Source organism: Somniosus microcephalus, unplaced genomic scaffold, assembly GCF_052327205.1.
Source record: "Somniosus microcephalus isolate GS21.2 unplaced genomic scaffold, FLI_Smic_1.0 unresolved_chr1, whole genome shotgun sequence".
Classification (NCBI taxonomy): Eukaryota; Metazoa; Chordata; class Chondrichthyes; order Squaliformes; family Somniosidae; genus Somniosus; species Somniosus microcephalus.
The window spans coordinates 42,836,178-42,850,917 of record NW_028225179.1 but is presented as its reverse complement, the minus strand read 5'-3'; the positions used below and the strand labels follow the sequence as shown (position 1 = coordinate 42,850,917).

The window sequence follows — 14,740 nt, the reverse complement described above, 5'->3', positions numbered from 1 at the left end:
GGAATCTAATCGAGGGGTTCGGGGGGGTTTATATATAGAATAACAGATACCCAGGAGTGAGTTACAGACTGGAATCTAATCGAGGGGTTCGGGGTTTATATATAGAATAACAGATACCCGGGAGTGAGTTACAGGCTGGGATCTAATCGAGGGGTTCGGGGGTTTATATATAGAATAACAGATACCCGGGAGTGAGTTACAGGCTGGAATCTAATCGAGGGGTTCGGGAGGGTTTATATACAGAATAACAGATACCCGGGAGTGAGTTACAGGCTGGAATCTAATCGAGGGGTTCGGGGTGGTTTATATATAGAATAACAGATACCCGGGAGTGAGTTACAGGCTGGAATCTAATCGAGGGGTTCGGGGGGTTTATATATAGAATAACAGATACCCGGGAGTGAGTTAGAGGCTGGAATCTAATCGAGGGGTTCGGGGTTTATATATAGAATAACAGATACCCGGGAGTGAGTTACAGGCTGGAATCTAATCGAGGAGTTCGGGGGGTTTATATATAGAATTACAGATACCCGGGAGTGAGTTAGAGGCTGGAATCTAATCGAGGGGTTCGGGGTTTATATATAGAATAACAGATACCCGGGAGTGAGTTAGAGGCTGGAATCTAATCGAGGGGTTCGGGGTTTATATATAGAATAACAGATACCCGGGAGTGAGTTACAGGCTGGAATCTAATCGAGGGGTTCGGGGGGTTTATATATAGAATAACAGATACCCGGGAGTGAGTTACAGGCTGGAATCTAATCGAGGAGTTCGGGGGGTTTATATATAGAATAACAGATACCCGGGAGTGAGTTAGAGGCTGGAATCTAATCGAGGGGTTCGGGGTTTATATATAGAATAACAGATACCCGGGAGTGAGTTACAGGCTGGAATCTAATCGAGGGGTTCGGGGGGTTTATATATAGAATAACAGATACCCGGGAGTGAGTTACAGGCTGGAATCTAATCGAGGGGTTCGGGTGTTTATATATAGAATAACAGATACCCGGGAGTGAGTTACAGGCTGGAATCTAATTGAAGCGTTCACGTGATTTTTATATATAGAATAACAAGAGTGAGTTACAGGCTGGGATCTAATCAAGGGGACAGGGGGAGTTGATGTATAGTATAACAGATACCCGGGATATGCGGAGTGATTTTGCGAAGCAGTTTCCGAATTATTTTGGCTTTTCCTTTATTGCAAGGCTGGGGGCTTGGAGTATAACAGTAAGGAAGTCTTGCTGCAATTATATAGGACTTTGGTGAGACCACAGTTTTGGCCTCCTTATCTAAGGAATAATATACTTGCCTTAGAGAGGGTGCAATGAAGATTCACGAGATTGATCCCTGGGCTGGGAGGGCTGTCCAATGAGGAGAGATTGAGTAGCTTGGGCCTATACTCTCTGCAGTTTAGGAGAATGAGAGGTGATCTCATTGAAACGTAACATTCTGAGGGGGATTGACAGGGTAGATGCTGAGAGGTTGTTTCACCCGGCTGGAGTGTCTAGAACTAGGGGTCACAGTCTCAGGATAAGGGGTCGGCCATTTAGGACTGAGATGAGAAATTTCTTCACTCAGAGGGTTGTGATTCTTGGGAATTCTCTACCCCGGAGTCCTGTGGATGCTCAGTCGTTGAGTATATCTGAGATCGATAGATTTTTGGATATTATGGGAATCAAGGCATATGGGGACCGGGCGGGAAAGTGGAGTTGAGGTCGAAGATCAGCCACGATCTTATTGATTGGCGGAGCAGGGTCGAGGGGCAGTATGGCCTCGTCCTGCTCCTATTTCTTATGGTCTTATGTCTGTGAATTTAATCAGCCAGTGGCTCAGTTGGTAGCACCCTTGCCTCGGAGTCAGAAGGTTGTGGGCTCAAGTCCCACTGCAGGGCTTGAGTGTAAAAAATCTAGGCTGACACTCCAGTGCAGTACTGAGGGAGCGCTGCACTGTTGGAGGTGCCGTCTATCGGATGAGACGTGAAACCGAGGTCCCGTCTGCTCTCTCGGGTGGACGTAAAGGATGCCACGGCCACTATTAAAAGAAGGCCAATAAGTTATCCCTCAATGGGATATAGTGAAACAGATGATCTGGTCGTTATCACATTGCTGTTTGTGGGAGCTTGCTGTGTGCAAATTGGCTGCTGCGTTTGCCACATTACAACAGTGACTCCACTTCTAAAAAGTACTTCAATGGCAAAAACAGGAAGACAGTTTATTATCTGAACGGCAATAGATTGGGAGAAGGGGAAGTGCAACGAGACCTGGGTGTCCTTGTGCACCAGTTGCTGAAGGTAAGCATGCAGGTGCAGCAGGCGGTTAAGGCAAATGGTATGTTGGCCTTCATAGCGAGAGGGTTTGAGTACAGGAGCAATGATGTCTTGCTGCAGTTGTACAGGGTCTTGGTGAGACCACACCTTGAGTATTGTGTGCAGTTTTGGTCGCCTTATCTGAGGAAGGATGTTCTTGCCATGGAGGGAGTGCAGCGAAGATTCACCAGACTGATACCTGGGATAGCAGGAATGATGTATAAGGAGAGATTGGGTCGATTGGGCTTATAATCACTGGAGTTTAGAAGATTGAGAGGGGATCTCATTGAAACTTATAAAATTCTAACAGGACTAGACAGACTAGATGCAGGAAGGATGTTCCCGATGGCGGGGGAGTCCAGAACCAGGGGTCACAGTCTAAGGATAAGGGGTAGGCCATTTAGGACTGAGATGAGGAGGAATTTCTTCACCGAGAGAGTGGTGAACCTGTGGAATTCTCTACCACAGAAGGCAGTAGAGGCCAATTCATTAAATATATTCAAGAAGGATTTGGATATATTTCTTAAGGCTAAAGGGATCAAGGGATATGGGGAGAAGGCAGGGACAGGGTACTGAATTTGGATGATCAGCCATAATCTCATTGAATGGCGGAGTAGGCTCGAGGGGCCGAATGGCCTACTCCTCCTATCTTCTATGTTTCTATGTAAAGCGCTTTGGGATGTCTGGTCGTGAAAGGCGCTCTGGAAATGCAAGTCTTTCTTTGCGAATCTCCAAACCTGATGTTGGTCTCTCTCTCCCTCTCTCCCCCAGCTCTACGGTGACCGGACATTACGAGTGGACATAGCCGAGGGGCGGAGACAGGAGAAAGGTGGATTCGGACGAGGAGGCGACCGAGGTGAGGCTGGCGTTGGCAACGGTAAACGCGAGTCTCTCTCTACTCCCTTGTTTTGTGTCTCGGTCTCCTCTATTGCCGCGCCCCCGCCCTCCTACAAAACAGACGGCAGAATTTCTTGACTGGAAGATCGACCAACATACGAACATGCCAAGAGCATCTGGTCCAACCATCCTGCACAATTGCCATTCGGCCCAACTGGTCGGTGCCGGTGTTTCTGCTCCACACCAGCCTCCTCCCACCCTCTCTTCATCTCACCCCGTCAACATATCCTTCTATTCCTTTCTCCTTCATGTGTTTATCTAGCTTCCCGTTAAATGCATCTAATGCTATTCGCTTCAACCACTCCCTTGTGGTAGCGAGTTCCGCATTCTCGCCACTCTCTGGGTCGCACTCTCGCTGTGTAAAAAAAAGTTTTTCCTCGTGCTGCCTTTGGTTCTTCTGCCAATCCACCTTAAATCGGTGTCCTCTGGCTCTCAACCCTTCCACCAATGGGAACAGTTTCTCTCCATCTACTCTGTCTGGACCCCTCATGGATCTTGTCCACCTCTGTCCAATCTCCTCTCGGCCTTCTCTGCTCTCAACCACGTAACTGAAGTCCCTCATCCCTGGGATCCTGTGGAATTCTCTGCCACAGAAGGCTGTGGAGGCCAAGTCGCTGAATTATATTTAAGAAGGAGATAGATAGATTTCTAGACACAAAAGGCATCAAGGGGTATGGGGAGAGAGCGGGAATAATGGCACAGGAAATTCTCGATTTACCGGCACCTAAATAACCGGAAATCTCAGTTAACCGGCAAAATTCAGGAGTAGGTTCAGGTAAGTTTTACTTCATATTAGTGGCCGTTCCTCGATCTGTGGCTGTGCAAGCGGGGTTGCTGCAGCTGTTGCTAAGAAACAGGGACGCTTGGATCTTGTGGCCGGGTTCCTGCACCTGTTGCTAAGCAACAGGCAAGCCTGGATTTGTCGCTGTGTACGGAGCTCTCGTACCTTTTATTATAGCTCTCGGTAATCCGGACTTGTTGATAAACCGGCACCACGCCAGTCCCGTCGGTGCCGGATGAAAAAGAGTTTCCTGTATGGAGATAGAGGATCAGCCATGATCATATCGAATGGCGGAGCAGGCTCGAATGGCCTACTCCTGCTCCCATTTTTCTATGTCTCTGTCATTCTCGTGAATCTTTTCTGCACCCTAGCTAAGGCCTTCACCTCGTCTAGCCTCTGCAACCTGTCCTCATTAATTTACCCCTTTTAGCCCCCCCAGTATCATTCTGCACTGCACCCCCTCCAAAGCCAATAAACCTTCCCTGAGGGTGCCGGGCCCAGGCTCGAATGCAGTTACTCCAGGTGGGGCCTGACCAGAGCTTGTTAGAAACTGTCTCATAACTCCCTCCCCATGGTATTCCAGCCCTCTTGAGATACATCCCATTAGCCTTTCCGATTATTTTTTTGTACCTTGTCCTCTTAACTTTGTGATTTCTGTACTCGGACCCCGAAATCTCTCTGCTCCCCCACTGTTCCCAGCTCCTCGCCATTTAGAGAATACACCGATCTATCTTTCTCGGGTCCGAAGTGGATGACCGCACACTTTCCCCACGTTGAATCCCATCTGCCACGGTTTTGCCCACTCGCTTACATAGGGTTACAGGAAACTCTGTGCTATCCGGCACCCACGGGACCGGGTTGCTGCCGTTGCCTCAAAACTGCCGTACTCTCCAGAGTTAATGTTGAGAGATACGGAGATTCTTATCTCCGTATTTGACAACAAACACTGTTGCTTAGCAACAGCTTCTAAACACTCGGGTGTGGCCCTAAAGCTCTGTAGCTGAAGCTGTTGCTATAGCTACAGACCTTGCACAGCTTGACTGTTCAAACAAAGCAAAAAAAACAAACAAAAAGAATAAAAAACGGCGGCTGATTTTTGCCGGTGGCGCCAGATTGCCGGATAGCTCACCTCCGGAGAGCACAAAGTTTCCTGTACATGGAATATGCAGCGCGGAAACAAGCCATTCGGCCCAACCAGTCCATACCGGCGTTTATGCTCCACTCCAGCCTCCTTCCCGTCTTTCCTCATCTAAATCTATCAGCTTAACCCTCTATTCCCTTCTCGCTCATGTGCTTGTCTAGCCTCCCTTTAAGTGCATCTGCACTACTTGCCTCCAACCACTCCCTGTGGCAGCGAGTTCCACATTCTCACCACTCTCTGGGTAAAGAAGGTTCTTCTGAATTCCCTACTGGCTTTCTTGGTGACTATCTTATATTGATGGCCTCTAGTTTTGCTCTTCCCCACAAGTGGAAACACTCTCTCTGTGTCCACTCTTATCAAAACCTTGCCTAATTTTGAAGACCTCTATTGGGTCACCCCTCAGCCTTCTCTTTTCAAGAGAAAGGAGACCCAGCCTGTTCATCCTTTCCTGATATGTTACCTTCGCACTTCTGGTATCATCCTTGTAAATCTTCTCTGCACCCTCTCCAGTGCCTCTATATCCTTTCTGTAATATGGCGACCAGAACTGTACGCAGTGCTCCCAAGTGTGATCTAACCAAGGTTCGATACAAGTTTAGAATAACTTCGCTACTTTTTCAATTCTATCCCTCTAGCAATAAACCCTAGTGCTTGTTTTTTTTTATGGCCTTGTTAACCTGTGTCGCTACTTTTAGTGGTTTGTGTATTTGTACTCCGAGATCCCTCTACTCCATTTAGATTCTTATTTTTCCAAGTAATATGTGACCTCCCTATTTGTTTCTTAATCTATCAATGCCCCTCGGCAATGTTCTGCTCGCATCTACACGATTTACTGTGCCAACTAACTTGGTGTCGTCAGCAAACTTGGATATCCGGCTCTCTAGAGTTTGAAACATAGAAAATTCGTTAAGGGGCTTGACAGGGTAGATGCAGGGAGGATGTTTCCCCTGGCTGGGGAGTCTCGAACCAGGGGTCACAGTCTCAGAATAAGGGGTCGGCCATTTAGCACTGAGGCGATGAAAAATTCCTTCACTCAGAGGGTGGTGAATCTTTGGAATTCTCTCCCCCGGACCGAGATCGATGGATTTTTGAACACTAAATATAGGAGCAGGCTCAAAGGGCCAAATGGCTTACTCCTGCTCCTATTTCTTATGTTCTTAGTCCTTCATCTTAAGTATTTATAACTATAGTGAAAAGCTGAGGCCGCAGTACAGATCCCTGGGAGACACCACTAGTCACATCCTGCCAATTGGAGTACAGACCCATTATTCCCGACTCGCTGTCTCCCAACCAGTTCCCTATGCACGTCAATAAGTTGCCTCCAATTCCATGCCCCCTCGATTTTTGATAACAGTCTCTTGTGTGGAACCTTGTCGAATGCCTTCTGCAAGTCCATATAAACTATGACGTAAGAAAACTACTAGGCACTTGGTCTAAGCGTTAAACAAAGCTTTAATCAACTGTTTTACAGCATGGAGGTCTAGTTGTGTCCTTCACTAGTTCCTGTTAAGAATGTCCTGCGCAAGCTGGGCCCGTGCCCGAGTATTTATACTCTCCCTGGACAGTGCCACCCGTAGGCCGCTCGGTATTATTTCATACGTCTTTCTTTCATGAATGACCAATTCATGGCAAACTACATCCATAGATTCTCCCTTATCTACCATGTTAGTGACCTCAAAAAAAATTCATCTAGGTTCCTTAGGCATGACTCGCCTTTTACAAATCCAAAATAACAACAGAAAACGCTGGAAAAACTCAGCAGGCCAGGCAACATCCGTGGAGAGAGAAACAGAGTTAACGTTTCAGGTTGAGAACCTTCGTCAGAACTGAGAAAAAAGCAGGAAATGAAACGGATGCAAAAAGCAAGTTTGGGGGAGGGGATGAAAGAACAAAAGGGAAGGTCTGTGTGAGGTGAAGAGACATTGAGAGATATTCAAGGCGAGACGAGATGGTAATAGGACAGGTAAAGAAACAAAAGATGGCTCTAGATGAAGTGTGAAATGCTCTGGCAGAATGAAAGACAGCTGCCGTGTGGGAGAGAGAAAAAAAAAGGAAAAGGCACAAACCAAAAGTATGGATAAAAAATATAATAGGGGCCGAGGTTATGATCTGAAATTGTTGAACTCGATATTGAGTCCGGAAGGCTGTAAAGTGCCTAATCGGAAGATGAGGTGCTGTTCCTCGAGCTTACACTGAGCTTCCGTGGAACAATGCAAGAGCCCGAGTACAGGGAGGTCTGAGTGGGAATGGAGCGGTGAATTAAAGTGACAGGCGACCGGAAGCTCGGGGTCACCCTTACGGACTGAACGGAGGTGTTCCGCAAAGCGGTCGCCCAATCTGCGTTTGGTCTCCCCAATGTAGAGGAGACCACATCGTGAGCAGCGAATACAGTATACTAGATTGCGAGAAGTACAGGAAACTCTCTTTTAACCGGCACCTAAATATCTGGAAATCTCTCTTAACCGGCAAAATTCGGGAGTAGGTTCAGGTAAGTTTTACTATATATTAGTGGCCGTGTAACAGGGACTCCTGGATCTGTGGCCGCGTAACCGGGGTTCCTGCACCTGTGGCCGTGTAACCGGGGCTCCTGGACCTGTGGCCGTGTACGGGGCTCTCGTACCTTGGTAAGTATACCTCTCTGTAATCTGGACTTTTTGATCAACTGGCACCACGCCGGTCCTGTCGGTGCTGGATAAAAAAAGAGTTTCCTGTACAAGTAAATCGCTGTTTCACCTGGAAGGGGTGTTTGAGGCCCTGGACAGTGGGAAGGGAGGAGGTAAAAGGGCATGTGTTGCATCACCTGCACTTGCACGCTTTACAAATCCAGCTGGCTCTCTCTCTGATCAGCTCCTGCTCAATCACTATGTCCCTAATAATAGATTCTACTAACTTCCCCACAACAGATGCTAGACAAGTAGGCTTGTAATTCCCTAGTTTAAGGGGAGTCCACGAGACGATTTAGGCTATGGATGCAGTGGACTGGAGGGGCCTGTTCTCGCTGACCTACACTGTCTCCGGGTCTGGCAACGCCTAATTTTTCAAATTCTTATCCTTGTCTTCAAATCCCTCCGTAGCCCTCTTCAACCACCCCCCCCCCCATCCCATCTCTGTGACCTCCTGCAGCCCGACAACCTGCCGAGATACCTGCGCTCCAATTCTGGCCTCTTGTGGATCACTGGATTTTGCATCGCTCCGCCTTTGGCGGCCGTGCCTTCGGCTGCCTGGGCCCTAAGCTCTGGAATTCCCTCCCTAAACCTCTCCGTCTCTCTTTCTCCTCCTCGAAGGCCCTCCTTAAAAACCTACCTCTTTGACCAAGCTTTTGGTTCATCTGTCCCAATATCTCTACGTGGCTCGGCGTCAGATTTTGTTTTGATAATCGCTGCTTTGAAGCGTCTTGGGACGTTTTACTACGTTAAAGGCGCTATATAAATACAAGTTGTTGTGTTCTTACCCTTAAATAGTGGAGTGGACATTTGCGATTTTTCCAGTCCAAGGGGACAATTCCTGAATCGAGAGAGTCGTTGGAAGGAGCATCACTGGAACATCTACAATTACCTCACCACCTACTTTTAAGTCTTGCTGCAATTGTACAGGGCTTTGGTGAGCCCACACCTGGAGTACTGTGCACAGTTTTGGTCTCCTTATCTAAGGAAGGATATACTTGCCTTAGAGGCGGTGCAACGAAGGTTCACCAGACTGATTCCCGGGATGAGAGGGCTGTCCCATGAGATTGTGTAGAATGGGCCGATACTCTCTGGCGTTTAGAAGAATGAGAGGCGATCTCATTGAAACATATAAGATTCTGAGGGGGATTGACGGGCTAGATGCTGAGAGGTTGTTTGCCCCCCTGGCTGGAGAGTCTAGAACTAGGGGGTCACAGTCTCCGGATAAGGGGCCGGCCATTTAAGACTGAGAAGAGGAGAAGTTTTTTCACCCAGAGTGTTGCGAACCTTTGGAATTCTCTGCACCAGAGGGCTGTGGATGCTCAGTCGTTGAGTATATTCAAGACACAGATCGATAGAATTTTGGATATTAAGGGAATCCTGGGATATATCCGGCGTTGAAAGTGGGATTGAGGCCGAAGATCAGCCAGGATCTTATTGAATGGCGGAGCAGGCTCGAAGGGCCTACTCCTCCTAATTCTTGTGTTATGTTCTTGGAAACTGGGTCTTGGAGATTTGTCTGTATCTTCAGTCCCATTATTTTCTCCATTTCAATTTTTTTTTTGGAATTTATCTTAAATCCTAAGGAACCTGGAAAGGGTTCCCTAAGGTTAGGTACCAACATCTATCGTGGGAGGGGAGTCCACAAAGGGGAAATGAGTGCTCCCTACATCTGGTGTGGGAGGGGAGTCCACAACAGAGGAATTCGGCCTGGGCTCCGGATGCAGTAGACTGGAGGGGCCGAATGGCCTGCTCTCATTCCAGACTCGCTGCACCTTAATTATTGTAGGCCCCTAATCTTTTTTCCTCTGTCTCGCTTGATTCTCTGGACAGGCCGAGGGGGTTCAAGGGGAGCATCGCGAGGCGGCCGTGACGATGACATTCAAGGAGGAGGTGAGGGCTTCATCCCTGTGCTTACTGTTGGCCATAGAACTGATGTCCGTTCCCCCGCCCCCCACCCTATAAGGCCTGGCTTCCTTGCTGGTGCAGCTCTCTGGAGATAGAACCTTGGCTGGCGTTTTTCTCCCTCTGCCCCCTTCCTAAACTTGAGGCACCGAGACCAACGCCCGACCAAGCTGACTCGGCGCTGACTCGATGTGGGCCCTTGACGGCGAGGCCTGTACTTTGGTCAAGCCCCTGTACCGTGTGTTTGGGGCCTTGTCCAGGTTCATGGTCTGGGGCCAAGAATGGAGCAACGCCCTGTCCCGTCAGTAGCTCGTTCACCCCCAACTCGTAGGCCCCAGGCCTGGTCCCGTCCCATCCCTGCAGATGGGTTCCACGTCACTTGTGTTTGGCAGCTGGGTTGCTCCCCCCTCGCGGCTGGGACAGAGCCTGGGAGTGAGGATGGGGAGGGGCGTTGGGGAAGGGGATTCACGGGAGGGGACGTGGGATGAAGGGTGTTTGCGCGTCTGTCCTGCTCGGGCGACACAGGGACGGTGTCTGATCGTTTCCTGCGATGTTTGCAGCTAACCATCTTCATTTATTTTGGCGTTCTTCCCCTCCCTTTTCCCTTCCCTCTCTCTCCCCCCCCCGCCCCATGCCCTCCCTCTCTCCCTGCCCCTCTCTCTCTCCCTGCCCCCTCTCTCTCTCCCTGCCCCCTCTCTCTCTCCCTGCCCCCTCTCTCTCTCCCTGCCCCCTCTCTCTCTCCCTGCCCCCTCTCTCTCTCCCTGCCCCCTCTCTCTCTCCCTGCCCCCTCTCTCTCTCCCTGCCCCCTCTCTCTCTCCCTGCCCCCTCTCTCTCTCCCTGCCCCCTCTCTCTCTCCCTGCCCCCTCTCTCTCTCCCTGCCCCCTCTCTCTCTCCCTGCCCCCTCTCTCTCTCCCTGCCCCCTCTCTCTCTCCCTGCCCCCTCTCTCTCTCCTGCCCCCTCTCTCTCTCCCTGCCCCCTCTCTCTCTCCCTGCCCCCTCTCTCTCTCCCTGCCCCCTCTCTCTCTCCCTGCCCCCTCTCTCTCTCCCTGCCCCCTCTCTCTCTCCCTGCCCCCTCTCTCTCTCCCTGCCCCCTCTCTCTCTCCCTGCCCCCTCTCTCTCTCCCTGCCCCTCTCTCTCTCCCTGCCCCCTCTCTCTCTCCCTGCCCCCTCTCTCTCTCCCTGCCCCCTCTCTCTCTCCCTGCCCCCTCTCTCTCTCCCTGCCCCCTCTCTCTCTCCCTGCCCCCTCTCTCTCTCCCTGCCCCCTCTCTCTCTCCCTGCCCCTCTCTCTCTCCCTGCCCCCTCTCTCTCTCCCTGCCCCCTCTCTCTCTCCCTGCCCCCTCTCTCTCTCCCTGCCCCCTCTCTCTCTCCCTGCCCCCTCTCTCTCTCCCTGCCCCCTCTCTCTCTCCCTGCCCCCTCTCTCTCTCCCTGCCCCCTCTCTCTCTCCCTGCCCCCTCTCTCTCTCCCTGCCCCCTCTCTCTCTCCCTGCCCCCTCTCTCTCTCCCTGCCCCCTCTCTCTCTCCCTGCCCCCTCTCTCTCTCCCTGCCCCCTCTCTCTCTCCCTCCCCTGCCCCCTCTCTCTCTCCCTGCCCCCTCTCTCTCTCCCTGCCCCCTCTCTCTCTCCCTGCCCCCTCTCTCTCTCCCTGCCCCCTCTCTCTCTCCCTGCCCCCTCTCTCTCTCCCTGCCCCCTCTCTCTCTCCCTGCCCCCTCTCTCTCTCCCTGCCCCCCTCTCTCTCTCCCTGCCCCCTCTCTCTCTCCCTGCCCCCTCTCTCTCTCCCTGCCCCCTCTCTCTCTCCCTGCCCCCTCTCTCTCTCCCTGCCCCCTCTCTCTCTCCCTGCCCCCTCTCTCTCTCCCTGCCCCCTCTCTCTCTCCCTGCCCCCTCTCTCTCTCCCTGCCCCTCTCTCTCTCCCTGCCCCCTCTCTCTCTCCCTGCCCCCTCTCTCTCTCCCTGCCCCCTCTCTCTCTCCCTGCCCCCTCTCTCTCCCTGCCCCCTCTCTCTCTCCCTGCCCCCTCTCTCTCTCCCTGCCCCCTCTCTCTCTCCCTGCCCCCTCTCTCTCTCCCTGCCCCCTCTCTCTCTCTCCCTGCCCCCTCTCTCTCTCCCTGCCCCCTCTCTCTCTCCCTGCCCCCTCTCTCTCTCCCTGCCCCCTCTCTCTCTCCCTGCCCCCTCTCTCTCTCCCTGCCCCCTCTCTCTCTCCCTGCCCCCTCTCTCTCTCCCTGCCCCCTCTCTCTCTCCCTGCCCCCTCTCTCTCTCCCTGCCCCCTCTCTCTCTCCCTGCCCCCTCTCTCTCTCCCTGCCCCCTCTCTCTCTCCCTGCCCCCTCTCTCTCTCCCTGCCCCCTCTCTCTCTCCCTGCCCCCTCTCTCTCTCCCTGCCCCCTCTCTCTCTCCCTGCCCCCTCTCTCTCTCCCTGCCCCCTCTCTCTCTCCCTGCCCCCTCTCTCTCTCCCTGCCCCCTCTCTCTCTCCCTGCCCCCTCTCTCTCTCCCTGCCCCCTCTCTCTCTCCCTGCCCCCTCTCTCTCTCCCTGCCCCCTCTCTCTCTCCCTGCCCCCTCTCTCTCTCCCTGCCCCCTCTCTCTCTCCCTGCCCCCTCTCTCTCTCCCTGCCCCCTCTCTCTCTCCCTGCCCCCTCTCTCTCTCCCTGCCCCCTCTCTCTCTCCCTGCCCCCTCTCTCTCTCCCTGCCCCCTCTCTCTCTCCCTGCCCCCTCTCTCTCTCCCTGCCCCCTCTCTCTCTCCCTGCCCCCTCTCTCTCTCCCTGCCCCCTCTCTCTCTCCCTGCCCCCTCTCTCTCTCCCTGCCCCCTCTCTCTCTCCCTGCCCCCTCTCTCTCTCCCTGCCCCCTCTCTCTCTCCCTGCCCCCTCTCTCTCTCCCTGCCCCCTCTCTCTCTCCCTGCCCCCTCTCTCTCTCCCTGCCCCCTCTCTCTCTCCCTGCCCCCTCTCTCTCTCCCTGCCCCCTCTCTCTCTCCCTGCCCCCTCTCTCTCTCCCTGCCCCCTCTCTCTCTCCCTGCCCCCTCTCTCTCTCCCTGCCCCCTCTCTCTCTCCCTGCCCCCTCTCTCTCTCCCTGCCCCCTCTCTCTCTCCCTGCCCCCTCTCTCTCTCCCTGCCCCCTCTCTCTCTCCCTGCCCCCTCTCTCTCTCCCTGCCCCCTCTCTCTCTCCCTGCCCCCTCTCTCTCTCCCTGCCCCCTCTCTCTCTCCCTGCCCCCTCTCTCTCTCCCTGCCCCCTCTCTCTCTCCCTGCCCCCTCTCTCTCTCCCTGCCCCCTCTCTCTCTCCCTGCCCCCTCTCTCTCTCCCTGCCCCCTCTCTCTCTCCCTGCCCCCTCTCTCTCTCCCTGCCCCCTCTCTCTCTCCCTGCCCCCTCTCTCTCTCCCTGCCCCCTCTCTCTCTCCCTGCCCCCTCTCTCTCTCCCTGCCCCCTCTCTCTCTCCCTGCCCCCTCTCTCTCTCCCTGCCCCCTCTCTCTCTCCCTGCCCCCTCTCTCTCTCCCTGCCCCCTCTCTCTCTCCCTGCCCCCTCTCTCTCTCCCTGCCCCCTCTCTCTCTCCCTGCCCCCTCTCTCTCTCCCTGCCCCCTCTCTCTCTCCCTGCCCCCTCTCTCTCTCCCTGCCCCCTCTCTCTCTCCCTGCCCCCTCTCTCTCTCCCTGCCCCCTCTCTCTCTCCCTGCCCCCTCTCTCTCTCCCTGCCCCCTCTCTCTCTCCCTGCCCCCTCTCTCTCTCCCTGCCCCCTCTCTCTCTCCCTGCCCCCTCTCTCTCTCCCTGCCCCCTCTCTCTCTCCCTGCCCCCTCTCTCTCTCCCTGCCCCCTCTCTCTCTCCCTGCCCCCTCTCTCTCTCCCTGCCCCCTCTCTCTCTCCCTGCCCCCTCTCTCTCTCCCTGCCCCCTCTCTCTCTCCCTGCCCCCTCTCTCTCTCCCTGCCCCCTCTCTCTCTCCCTGCCCCCTCTCTCTCTCCCTGCCCCCTCTCTCTCTCCCTGCCCCCTCTCTCTCTCCCTGCCCCCTCTCTCTCTCCCTGCCCCCTCTCTCTCTCCCTGCCCCCTCTCTCTCTCCCTGCCCCCTCTCTCTCTCCCTGCCCCCTCTCTCTCTCCCTGCCCCCTCTCTCTCTCCCTGCCCCCTCTCTCTCTCCCTGCCCCCTCTCTCTCTCCCTGCCCCCTCTCTCTCTCCCTGCCCCCTCTCTCTCTCCCTGCCCCCTCTCTCTCTCCCTGCCCCCTCTCTCTCTCCCTGCCCCCTCTCTCTCTCCCTGCCCCCTCTCTCTCTCCCTGCCCCCTCTCTCTCTCCCTGCCCCCTCTCTCTCTCCCTGCCCCCTCTCTCTCTCCCTGCCCCCTCTCTCTCTCCCTGCCCCCTCTCTCTCTCCCTGCCCCCTCTCTCTCTCCCTGCCCCCTCTCTCTCTCCCTGCCCCCTCTCTCTCTCCCTGCCCCCTCTCTCTCTCCCTGCCCCCTCTCTCTCTCCCTGCCCCCTCTCTCTCTCCCTGCCCCCTCTCTCTCTCCCTGCCCCCTCTCTCTCTCCCTGCCCCCTCTCTCTCTCCCTGCCCCCTCTCTCTCTCCCTGCCCCCTCTCTCTCTCCCTGCCCCCTCTCTCTCTCCCTGCCCCCTCTCTCTCTCCCTGCCCCCTCTCTCTCTCCCTGCCCCCTCTCTCTCTCCCTGCCCCCTCTCTCTCTCCCTGCCCCCTCTCTCTCTCCCTGCCCCCTCTCTCTCTCCCTGCCCCCTCTCTCTCTCCCTGCCCCCTCTCTCTCTCCCTGCCCCCTCTCTCTCTCCCTGCCCCCTCTCTCTCTCCCTGCCCCCTCTCTCTCTCCCTGCCCCCTCTCTCTCTCCCTGCCCCCTCTCTCTCTCCCTGCCCCCTCTCTCTCTCCCTGCCCCCTCTCTCTCTCCCTGCCCCCTCTCTCTCTCCCTGCCCCCTCTCTCTCTCCCTGCCCCCTCTCTCTCTCCCTGCCCCCTCTCTCTCTCCCTGCCCCCTCTCTCTCTCCCTGCCCCCTCTCTCTCTCCCTGCCCCCTCTCTCTCTCCCTGCCCCCTCTCTCTCTCCCTGCCCCCTCTCTCTCTCCCTGCCCCCTCTCTCTCTCCCTGCCCCCTCTCTCTCTCCCTGCCCCCTCT

The 14,740-nt window shown here is 54.6% G+C and overlaps 1 protein-coding gene across 4 annotated transcripts in view; it reads left to right on the top strand.

Annotated features, from left to right (window-relative positions):
• Positions 1–14,740, top strand: part of LOC147094865 (eukaryotic translation initiation factor 4H-like) — a 38,313-nt gene that overhangs the window by 19,853 nt on the left and 3,720 nt on the right. Inside the window, exons 4-5 of one of the 4 annotated variants that reach the window (XM_085974475.1) lie at positions 3,077–3,182; positions 9,620–9,679. In XM_085974475.1, the coding sequence (XP_085830601.1) occupies positions 3,077–3,182; positions 9,620–9,679 (166 nt within the window). The remainder of the gene's footprint in view (positions 1–3,076; positions 3,183–9,619; positions 9,680–14,740) is intronic. The other 3 variants (XM_085974476.1, XM_085974477.1, XM_085974478.1) reach the window with 3 other exon arrangements.